The sequence below is a fragment of the Dicentrarchus labrax genome, unplaced genomic scaffold, assembly GCF_905237075.1.
Source record: "Dicentrarchus labrax unplaced genomic scaffold, dlabrax2021, whole genome shotgun sequence".
Lineage (NCBI taxonomy): Eukaryota > Metazoa > Chordata > Actinopteri > Moronidae > Dicentrarchus > Dicentrarchus labrax.
Window position 1 is genome coordinate 17,308,384 of NW_026136713.1, and position 12,646 is coordinate 17,321,029.

The 12,646-nt window shown below is 40.8% G+C and overlaps 1 protein-coding gene across 1 annotated transcript in view; it reads left to right on the forward strand.

Annotated features, from left to right (window-relative positions):
* gpc3 (glypican 3) overlaps positions 1 to 5,471 on the forward strand; it is a 103,875-nt gene extending 98,404 nt beyond the window's left edge. Inside the window, exon 8 of the mRNA XM_051419242.1 lies at positions 3,343 to 5,471. Coding sequence (XP_051275202.1) covers positions 3,343 to 3,518 — 176 coding nt within the window. The 3' untranslated portion in view covers positions 3,519 to 5,471. The remainder of the gene's footprint in view (positions 1 to 3,342) is intronic.
* Positions 5,472 to 12,646: the final 7,175 nt, after the last annotated feature.

Consider the following 12,646-nt stretch of genomic DNA (forward strand, 5'->3'; position numbering starts at 1 on the left):
ACAGGCACAGGTGTTCATCACTAATGATACCAGGATATTATTAGTCCCAGCCCTGTGTAGGAGTGTAGGGGATCTAAGTTTGCATAGTGTTCAGTCCCTGTTGGGTTGTTTTTAAAGCCTGCAGAACAAGGCCCCTCTGTGGTGCTGCTCATGTCCAAGTGTTTAAACTTGCAAGAAAGACCCCTTCTCCCCCCCGTATTCAGGGATTTTTTTCACAGCCTGAGACTTTTTTTTCACTCACATTATTGCCGCTGTAAAGCACACCAACACAATGCTCTCCCACTTAGTCTCCCGCTTTTTCACAAACACACACAGGGACGAGCGCACACACACCCCACTCAATCATCCGCACACAAACACACAAATGCAGACGCGCATGCCCCCCGCCCTCCCTCTCATCCACAGTGTATATAAAAGCTGTATCGAATTGCACCTTGAGCTTAATTGGCTCGGCAGTACAGTGCGCTGCTGTCGACAGTGACAAATCGTTCTTTCAGAGCCCCAAATAATGTCTGCCCACTGCCATGTCAGAGGACACAGGAGGAGAAAAAAAGTTAATTGTCCCCTGGCCTCTGTTCAAAAGATGTCGTAACTGCAAAGAAATTCATAGGAGATGCCGTTTGGAGCTTTGGAGGTTTATTTATTTGCCTCCTTCTTCTGTTTAAGATGGTGCCTGGCAGCATAGAGCCCTGTGGGCACTAGGGACTTGAAAGGAAGGGCCCCGTTCTCTGTGTTTCTACTCAGGGAGAGCGAGCTAAAGCTTTAGTCGGACTCCTGACTGCTCCCTCTGATCACACAGTGGTTCAGATCATCCACTTCCTCCCACTGGATCACTCCCACTAGGGAGAACAGTACACAGATCAGATGAGACAGCTAATTCAGTTTGGAGCTATCTGTTATTTTAGGAGCTCATATGCGACAGTGTGCGTGTGTGTGTGTGTGTGTGTGTGTGTGTGTGTGTGTGTGTGTGATGTGTGTGTGTGTGAGAGAGAAAGTGAGTGTATATGTACACGGCCACCAAGACTGTATGTGGGAGAGGTATGTCAGAAATGCACCAATGTGTGTGTGTGTGTATGTGTGTGTTTGTGTCTGGAGAGGTGCTCTGCATCTGGCTTGACAGGGGACAGCTCAGCTCATAGTTGGCGTTCCTAACCATAGAGCTGCTTTATTACTGATATCCTCCTGCCCTCTCTCATAACTCAGCCTTCTTATTTCAGTCTCCCTCACAGCTTTCTGCCAGACAAAGCAGCACCGAATATGTCACACACACACACACACACACACACACACACACACACACACACACACGTACACTCACACAGGGAGGAAGAGCTCTGCTCAGCGTCAGTAGGAGAACAGCTGTGGATGCAGAGAAGTAAGACAGCAGTAAGTGAGAGCAGAGCAGCAGGTGACCATAAAGTCACTGCAGCGAACAGAACAGATGGAGGAGAAGGGAGGAAAACAGTCAGTGACTGAGGAGTAATGTAGGATTCACATGGAAAACTAAACTTTTATTTATCTAACCAATGCTTTCTGTGCTCTTATTCAGCAAACCCTCTGCCACATTGTGAAAAACACTGAGGACGCCTGGGAGTTTCCCAGTCAAAACCACAGTCTACTGTTAAATGAACAGCGTCATTGGAGCAAATGAGTTAAGTGCCTTGCTTGAGGGCATCTTTACTGTAGTTGTGGTGGCAGAGGTGAAAGTTAAGGATGATAGGCTGCTCGCTGTGGACAGTATCACCGGTGGTGAGGAGCCCACACCGGTGTAATTTTCTCCACACTGTCCCTGAAGTAATTTAACTATTTTCTCAAAGTCCCAGAGAACCTCACCGGAGACATTCAACACCACGTATGATTAATGACACAGTGGAAACAAAAGTGTTATCCACAACAATAAATAATAGCTGCATGTATGAGGCATTGAATTCAATGTCTCCTGACAGTACTGCAGCAGGACTTTGGAGTCGGTATTAAGCCAACTTCTCTGTAAACATCAAGTTTTTGTTTTATGTATAAAGGACATTTGTAAGGGTTATATTAAATCAACAGAGTATAGACTCAGACGTTGAACCATTTAATCAGATCTAATTTATATATTATAGGTAGAGCTTTAGTTTTATTTTCTACATAGAACAGTACAACAAATTTAGTTTGCTGTTTGGTATAAAGAACAAAAAGCTGGGTTGTTTTCCAAATACTATAATAAAATATACATATAAAAAAGAAATGCAGTAGCTAAATGCTCAACCAGTTTTACAAGCAGAAACTTTAAGGTTCTCTTAAAGAGAAAAAAATAGAAAAAACAAGAATAAAGGAAAAAAATGTGAATTACTGCAAAGACCTTTATTTAGAAAGGTTTGTTAATGCTTCACTGTTTTGGAAAAATACACTTATTTGCTTTTTTGCTAAGAGTTAGATGAGAAGATTTACACTTTCATGTCTGTAAGCTCACTATGGAGCCAGTCAGTATTCTCCTCCAGCACTATTTCTTTAAAATGCGAAACATTTAAAACCCTCACAAGGTTTTCATCAGAGCAAAAATAATAAAAAGAAAATATATAACCTAGCTTGTCACATTTGGAATCACAGTGCCTGTCGCTGCTATTTTGGACTCATGATCCTGGTCATATTTGTCCCTGGAGTATCCCTACTCAAGACTATAAATCCCTCCCTCCCTCCCTCCCTGGTGCCTAACATGTACTATAGCTAGAATGATCCATCAAGTCAAAAGAAAAAATGTCCCTTTCCCCACTTTGAATTTAAAAACGGATTCAGGGATTCAAACTGGCAACATCCTGTCACAAGCTGCGAATATGTACAAATCTAACTACTGTACATTATGTGGAATTTTATCTATTTTGGGACTAATTTAATAAAACAAGTTTCCTTTTTCAAACAATGAAGTATATATTCTACCAAGAGAAGACACACATCTGTCCAAATGGTTGTGTTTCAGATTTGGAGACATAACCTCATACAGCCCTCTGTGGTTTTTATTTTTTGTTTTTTTTGCTTTCAGCATCTCACCACTTAACTCCACATTTCAACACTCACTCTCAGTAAAATATGTGTCTGTGTCATTCAGCATGTGTCTACAACAATAACATGCGACATCTGGTTATATGTGGAACTTGCCTTTCTCGTTCTCCCAACGTAACATTGTTTTTACAGCTGTGTAAGACATCATACAGAACGAGGACAGACATACCACACATGTTTTTCAGCTTTTGTGACAGTGTTTGTTCTAATTGCCTCCATCCTTCTTCCTGCCTCTCCCATATTTTTCATTCTTTACCTCCTTTTGCTATCTCCCGCCGTCTCCGCCTGTCTCCCTCTCAGACCTGGCTGATAACCTGGCAATGGACGACTTCACCTTCCAGGAGCAGCTGCTGACCCCTCGCTTGGCCACAGCTGGGGTCGGAGGCGTCTCCTCACCTGCGGCTCCACTGTGGAGGAGCTACCTGGTGCCGACGCTTCCTGTGACGCTTGTTCTGCTCCTGCTTTGCCGCCACTGACCAGTGCAATCACACACTCCCATCACTTCTTTCCCCTAGGATTCAATACAAACTCTGTGGAACGGGACAAACTTTTTTTAAAGTTCTGGTTCCTAATGTAAAGTTCAAAGGAAGCATGAACAACAAAAATGCTACATTTCTCTTTGTATGTCTCAGAATGAAGCTGTTTTATTTTAGTCAAAATCACTGGATGTTCTCAACAAACATTAAAGCACACCAGATAAACCCATGGCATTGTGTAAATAAGAAACTGCCCTCGTTGTTCACTCCCACTATGGTTATTACAACTTTTTGTGCCCTCTTGCCTGACCTCCTCTCTGCTCTCATACTGACTTCTGTATAATAACAAAGTGACTGGGGCCCTCATCACTAGACAACTTTGTCATGGACCTGCAAGTGAGGAACGACACGGAGAACAGAAACACAACAGACCTTTTTAAAATGCTCCCAGTCTGCAAAACGTTATTGCCCTGCAGAAACAAGCTGGAATGCAGAAGAAAACTTTTACTACTCTCCTCCATGGCATTGAATGATCTCCTGCCAGGACTGGACTTCAGCTGGCAAGTTGTTGTGAACTCCTTATCGCCGGAGGCTGAGGTTAAACCCTTATTTAAAGATGCACTGTACCTTAAATGCTCTGATTCTACTTCAATCTTCCTCTCTCTCTTTCTCTCTCTCTCTCTCTCTCTCTCTCTCTCTCTCTCTCTCTCTCTCTCTCTCTCTCATTGTTTGTGTCCTAGTAATAGCTAAATTATTTCTGACTGATTCACACCCGCACTGTCAGTGTTTCCTTTATTTTGTAACGCTGATGATTTTTTTAACAGTAACAGCCCTACGATAAAAGAAAAAGATTCAAGGGCTATCATGAGTCTCCAAATCAGCCTGATGACTGTACAGATGTATGTTTCTCTGTGTCGGTGCCATGTTTACAAAAATATGTTTATTTGAAATATTGGCATATTTCACAAGAAAATGTGGTTATTGGCTGGACTGTGAAGAATTGCTGCAAGCTCTGTGGGTAAAGCGAAGAGTAACGTGAGATATAAATATGTATAAAAATGTGTGTAAATTAATTTTGTAATGTTGGTTTGCATTGGGGTCACACATTCTTGAAGTCTTAAAGTCTTCGTATTTAATTTGTTCTTCTAGGTTTTGTTTAAACCAGAAGTCAGATTCTCAATTGTTGTTTGATTTTGTTTGGTTTTTAAAAAGAAATGTGGTGAAAACTGGTTTCCATCTTCTTTGTTTAGACGGGAGGTCGTGTGATGGATGTTTGGAAACGGCACTAATTAAAAGTTGAAAGTGTATCTACTGCTGCCACCCAGCTGACTTCACAGCTGTGAGCCAGACTATCCATCCATCCATTCACCATTAGATATACCGGATTATACTTGAGGGTCACGGGACGTTGGAGCCAATCCCAGCTGACACTGGGTGAGAGGCGAGGTACACAGAGACAGACAACCATTGCATTCACACCTACGGGCAATTTAGAGTCACTAATTAAGCAAAGCTGCATGTCTTTGGACTACTGGAGGATACCAGAGCATCCAAAGAAAACCCAAACCAGGCATGGGGAAAACATTAAGACTCCACACACAAAGTCCCCAGTTGACCAACAGGTACTAGACTGTCCACACAGGTGTAACTAATAACAATAATGATGGCTCTGTTCCATTTAGGTGTGCCAATGAGTAATGTAAGGGAGCCAGCATGCAGAGCACTAGGAGCCTGACACTGCAACACCTAAACATAATGCAGCCCTAATAAACGTTATTAGTTGGACCAGCGTTTGTCATGATAAACATCTGTTGTGACCCCTCAAACAGCCAGTGTCAGACCTGGGATTAGATGTTTATAAAAATGAGTGCACTGTAATATGTTAATTTATTTCATTTTTCAGTTAAATGTTGATGAGGAAAGTACAATGTATAATAAACGGAACATGTTTTACTGTTTTGAGTTTTTTTGATGTGTGAATATCAACATATGAAATGTCCTTATTGTTTTGTAACAGTCATAAAACTTATGATTGGAAACCTTTTTCTGATATAAGTTTATATTCAAAATTCATTCCACTGGATGTTGCACAGGCATCTTAGACAAAAATAATGAGAAAGAAATAAAACAGAACTCACCAAAACTGACTTTGTTAGTCTTTCCACAGTCTTTCCAACAATAACCAATGCTGGTTTAGTCTAAATAAACCCATGATTCACCAAGTCAGATGCAAAAATGTTCGTAAAGAGCTGTAATGGCCATAAACTAACGTAAATCCTCAGGGACAAAAGCACCCGTCAAAGTACATCCTCTAAAAGTGCTTGTTATGGCCACCGACAGGCTCAGATTTTTATTCTAAGTGTTTGGAAACATTAAAGAAAGGATCCCCACAGAGATAGATCTTTTGTTTAACCATGAAACAGCTGTAGACACCAGACTTCATAGAAAAAATGGTAATTTTACCTCACATATCATTGTAATATCATAACTTTCTTCAAAGTCGACAGAAACCGATTCAAATTCACCAAAACAGTATTTGTTAGTCATCCAACTGTTCCAGCAATCACAAACTCTGCTTTGGTTGAAATAAATCCTTAATTCACTGACATAGAGGAGAAAAACAGCAGGTTTCAGTCGATCTACTCAGCTGCACACGGAGCAGACCGACTATGCAGACAAACCACAGAGAGGCTGCGATAGCAACACAGGCAAATGTTGTTTGCTGCTATATTAATGTTCAAATCTCATATATAACCTTTAGATTTATATTGACTACCACTCAAGCTCTGCATTAAAACCCCTGAAAACCTGGTTTCAAATCTTAATATCTTAAAATGAATCTTAATATTAAAGACAGTCAATACTATATTATCCATGACTAAATAAGCAACAATCAGAGGTTAGAAGAGACGACACAAAAACCCTGTTAATCTGCAGAACTGTGCAGAAGTCAATAGTGTGACAAAATACCTTTTTCACAACAGCTAATTTGACATAAACTAGTAGGGTAAACATAGGTGTTAGTATATCAATTCAGGCTCCATTCAATTCAGATCAAACAGAGTCAGGGTGTTGCTATCCTCCATGTAGGGTCACTGGAAGTGTCATTGTTAACCAGAACTGTTGGTTATGGTTGCTAACTTTGGCCAACATATGTGTCTTGATGACCTAGAGAGAAGAAACTGACTGAAGAAATATGTTTTCAGGACCTTTAAAGAAAAGATTCACCTCCAACCATCTTACCAGTTAATCTATTATACCAATAGGTCGTAGGTTCAAGTCTGTTCTTCACACCTGACTACACTGACAATTACACAAGGGTGTGGTCAGGTGTGGTCTGCTGTTCTGTGATCACACCCAACCTTGATGTCGCATTGCACACTGTATTGATGCTAAATGGCAGCACAGGCGGGATTTTCAGCCTGAGCCTGACAAAGTAACTTGCAGTGCCTTCTGGACTCCTTTCAGTTGTTTGTTTTTCTCTTGCATAACAGGACAAATACGTAAGATGTTAGGTCATATCAAAAACATTTTTCCATTGCAGCAACACAGAGATATCAGAAACAACTTTAATCATCTAACACATCACCAGGAAATGTCAGGTTTTGGTGTCAGTTCCTCAGAATCAAAGACCGGTGGATTCTTCCTAGACTTTGCACAGCTTTCAACAATCAGGGAGTTATCCATTGCACAAACAACAGATGCCAGTGTGTACACCAACAGCAGCCACAGTAGACCAAACTGAAATGCAGCATGTTTTGGGTAAGGGGAACGACTTCTGCTTCTTCTCAAGTGGAAAAAATACTCTCATTTTATTATGCTGTCTCTTCTCTCTCCTCATACATATAACCCACAGTTACAGTAACTCCCATTAAGTTTCGGTTCCACCAGTTTTCACTTCTCAGTGTGTTTTTCGGTATTCAGTTGTCAGTTTCTCTTGTCTTTTTTTTCTCTGGGGGTTTCTGGCTGAATTCTGTGATAACAGGACAGTAAAATTTGAACACCCCATAAATTTAAACAAGATAAAAACAACAATTATTGCAACTACAGTTCCCATGAGTCTTCCCCATAGGCATGCTATCAATAATTCATGGGAAGTGTCGTTGCTAACAAAATATTTATCTCTGTTTCAGTAAAATAGAAATTCCTGCTCAAGAACATCCCCATTAAAGTATGCAGTTTTTATGTGATTATCAAATATTTCAAATTATTTATGACAAGTGCTGTAGGGATGATATATTTGTGTAGGCCAACAAGGAACTTCACATTTTTCCACTGGATTTCTGATTAGTGCAGGAAATACACTGTGGTGAACAAAGGTTTATGATACTTACATATTTTGTTCATCCAGATAATACACAAATAAACAGCACTTTTATGATACTTGAAGCGTAAGTGTGATCGCTAGAAATACAAATGTTTACAGCCTTAAACGCTAAATGCTAACGTTTAAGGCGACGAAACCCTACGACCAACCAATGAACTATACCATGATTACATGACTTCAGTGTCACCATCACTAATCTACCTTGTAATTAAAATCTACACGTTGGAAAGTTTGAGCTGAGTACAAACACAACGAGGCTGTTAAGGCGAACTACTGAATAGATATGTCTCTGTGTTTGACGTTTAATGTCCTCTGGTCTCATTTAGCTGCTTGTTAGCAACTGGCTTTTTAAAGACATATAAAAGGTTCAAGATTCACAGATGGGTATTTTATGTTGTAGAAGAAAATTTGAAAATCTCTTAAGCTTGTGTTAACTACAGACCTTATTTCAGGCAAAAACCCATAAAAAAACAAAAACAAAACTGACTTTGAGACAAGGGAACTGGAAGTGCTAAAACAACTTTTGTATCTTCTTTTAATGTCCCGTGACCCTAGAGGATAATTTGGTATAGCTAATGGTGAATGGATGCATGGATAGTGTGGTTCACAGCTGTGAAGTCAGCTGGGTGGCAGCAGCAGATACATTTTCAGGTTTTAATGAGTTTCTTTGCAGTCTAAACAAAGGAGATGGAAACCAATAACTGCTAAATAACTAACTCAGTTCCACGTTTTAAGGCTTATTCCTGCAGCACTCTGTTGGCTTTAGTTTGTAGACTAATGAGACAACCCACCCCCACCCCGTGAAAATTCATGCGGTCTATGTGATGCCTTTAGCCTATTCATTGTCTATCCGGTTTAACAATTCAGATAGGTCTGATGCTGTGCCCATTGACTGCTGCTTCAACCACTTAGAGAAACAATTGACCAATCAGAGTTTAGATGTTTGCTCCATTCATGCAAAATGGCGAAGTGTGGATGAGATTGATACAACTGTACACGCACACTTTTTGCACTACATTCCCCCATCCTGCTGTGTCAACTTTAAGAAATAAGAACTTTTAAGTGGACATATTTTTGATTAGTGTGAAAAATGTTTAATTAAATGCTCCCAGCGACCTCCTCCGAAGCTGAAAACGACGTTAGCAGGATGGATACATCACTTGCTACTGACTGGGGCAAAACTAAACAAAATAGCCCCCATCCTAACATATAATTGGGTAACACGAATGACAGTGTGTTCGTCTTACCCAGTTTCTTGTTGAGATTGGGGTTGAATGAATTCATTTTTATTTTTTTTTATTTTCAGGCTAGTTTAACATGAGAGTACAGACAGAAAACAGCAGTATTGTGTTTAAGCTTAGCTAGACCATATTTTAGAAAATACTTTAAAATGATTGGAATAGAAACTAGCTTATAAGCCAGCTTTGACTACATTATGCAGCAAGTCCTCTGGGGTCGAAAGTCATTGTAGGAAATGTATGAGGTTATTAACTGAGGTAACAGTGGATAAGGGAGGTTGTTAGGAAAAGCAGATAAACTGAAAACATAAAGTGAGAGATCACAAAATAACTAAAACATCTCGAACGTCACATTTTTAGGTATTCAGGGGAAGAATTTTCCTTTACATACAAGGAAAAATAAGAGAGAGAAAATGGATGGCATGCTGCAGAGGTTACGAATAGGACACACAATGTTACAAGTATATATGTTACTTTATGTGCGTTTCACCCTCTGATCCACTTCAAAGCCCTTCATGAATCATATAATTTATGTTTCTCTGGACTGTGCCGGCTGCTCGCTGAGTCCTCAAAGCAGCATGTGAATCATGTGTGTTTTTCTTTGGATCTGTTTTTCTCACTCCCAGCAGATGATGAACCATTCTGGGCATAAGATCTCCTCTCTGCCCGTCTCTGTGGGGCTTCTCTCCATTGAACCCCATTAGTTTTCTCCTTGGAGCCACCTTATCCAGGTAACAGACGCTCATCCACAGCTCAACAATGAAACAAGGTTCATTAGTCCTAATTGTTTGTGTTTTGTCTCCATTTTTAAAGCCTGTCTACTTTCTTAACAAGGCCAATCACTCACAGCTCCACACATAACACGCCTGACACTACAAACACACTTCAAAATCCTGTCTCTGTGTCCCGGCGCTCTGCTGTAACTTTTCACACCCACGCACCCTCTGCTTCCCAGATCCAGATAAAAACGCCATTGTTATCCAGCTGTGCTTTTCTCTCCTGAACTGGATTGCAGCTTTTAAGATGGAAAAGAGAGGCTGATTATTAGGAGATGAGCAAACGCTGGCTGTAGAGAGAGCAGCAACTCACCCAGGGTGGGGTGTGGAGGGGGGGGTTATACTCTGAATGCTAATGCGGGGCTGGAGAAAGGGCAAACAGGCCTATTGAGATGCAGAGTTCACGTGTTTTCTTAGGGTAATATTGGGGCAATGTTGAAACAGCACGCATTATGAGAGTGAAAGGTCAATTTGATGTTAGTCAGCAGGAACAGTGAGAATAGCTGACTATCAGGAATTGTTGCATTTTCTGCCTGAGTGATTGACTCCCTATGAATATGTATTTCAGCACTGTTTTCATGGCCACACAAAGATGTTGGGTCTTGGGTACCTTTGCGAGCCCGAGGGGTCATCAAACTGAGCATATGAATTAAAATAACAATACAATTCAGGTGCTTGAGTGTGTATGGACTCCCCAAGTCCAGTCCAATTTTTACCAAGCTGGATGTTGAAATTCCTCTGCCAGAGAGAAAAGCCTGAGACATGTCACGTCGTTCAAAGCTCATTCATGTCTAATTACCATGGCACTGGACCATTTTCTTACCTTTTGTTGGCCTATTGAGAGGAGCGCCGGGCCCACGCTCTCTCATGCACACAGCTCCAGCATCCTCCTCCTGCTCCTCAGCAACCCCTGGCTTCCCCTGCAGCAGCCGCAGTCACACAGAATGAATGGAGCCGCCTCAGGAATGTGGACACAAAAGGAGGAATGTCATTTTGCCGAGTGCTACCCCCCAAACCAATGGACGTTTGCACACACACACACACACACACACACACACACACACACACACACACACACAGAAGCACCCCACAAGTCCAGGCATGTTTAAACGCAGGGGGTAAAAAGTCTTATTATGACTTCTTTTTTAATTAAGGGATTTGAGAACGTGACTGGGTGCAGCGTTTGATCAAATTCTATATCCCATATTTGAAACTTTGCCTGAAGAAAGTGTCTAAATCTCACTGCGATGTGGTTGATTATGATGATTTAAAAAGCCGACAGTTAAGTTTTTACATTTTATTGATTTAACTGATCGGCCTTATCAGTGAAAAATAAACTTAAATCGTCTTTTCCAGGAAAAAACTACTTGCAAGGAGGGCAAAGGTCAGAGGCAGAAAGCAGCATGACAGCAGATACAACAAACTGCGCCTGAGAATAGACAAAAGAAAACACTGGTGCAAAAATATGAGGGAAATATGAGCGAAGGGGACAAGAAATGTTCTTAGCAAGTAGAGGACGAACGAGGATGTGGAGGATTTTAAGTATCTGTTGAACAGATGACATTTTGAAAAGTATTTCCAAATGTGAACACCCACATTTCAGGACACATGCAGATACACACTTGAAATTATTCAACCTTGTTGTGTCAAACAGAGGTTTTTAAGCAATTTGTGGATTATTTGAAACCACAGTAACAAGATACTTACATGCTTTAAAAAAAACAACAACAAATGTATTTCTTAGTGATCACTACTGTGTTTCTGTGGGGGGGGGTTCTCAAGCCTCCAGCAATCTAAAACAATTTTTTGACAGTTTCACAAATCTCCCCACACTGTTTGTAATCTCCATCCACTTGTAAAACTCCACCATGCTTCCAGCAGACTGTTTACTGTAGTTTACAACACTGGCCGCATTATATGACAGGCAGCTGCATATTAGAAACACAACTGCCCCGTTGCTAACAGCACACCAGCCTGACCTGTGTTTGTGTAAGGAAATGGCCTGTAATTTTGACTCCATGGTTACTGTAACACTAGGCAGCTTTTAATCCGAGAGTTTTAAACAAACTAAGATGTATTGGATTATAAAGGCGGAACTGAAATAACACATTTGGGGAAAAATATGTCTTTGATGTCATGTGCTTTTCTTGTTATGTAAATCGCTGTCATGAAAAATATATGGAAAACAAATAATGCCATAACATAATGACATTTATTTCTGTATTTCTCATCGCTGACAATCTTCAATTACAAAATGAAGTTCTTCAACATGGGGGTTTGAGGCTCCAAAGGGTCCTCAGGGTGTTTCCAAAGAGGGTCCACAGATAAAACAAGAGAAAACACTTCATCATCACTGATTTATCTAACTTATTTTATGTTAGGACAGAGGAAAAAACATACGGGAAATCTATTTAGTTCAAAGGATTTTTTATCAGCGGTGTTATCTGCACTCTGACAGTAAAAACAGATAAGAAACCCCCCGACCCCACCCCCCTGAAACCCAGGGTCAAAAAGGGGGTCTTCAAGTGAAAGAGATTTGTGATTTTAAGAACTTATCTTAATGTTTCTTTTCCTTCTGTCATCTGGACCAATAATAAAGTATTCATGTTATGCCACAGTGCAAGCTCCACCCTGAGCTCCACTCCTGATTTTCAACCATCAGTATAGACATTATATACAGAGAGAGAGAGAGAGAGAGAGAGAGAGAGAGAGAGGGTTTGAAGTCCCTGCTCCATGCTCCACCCCTGGTGTTCCTGTTTTCCAGGTCTTTGTCCCCGGAACTTGCAC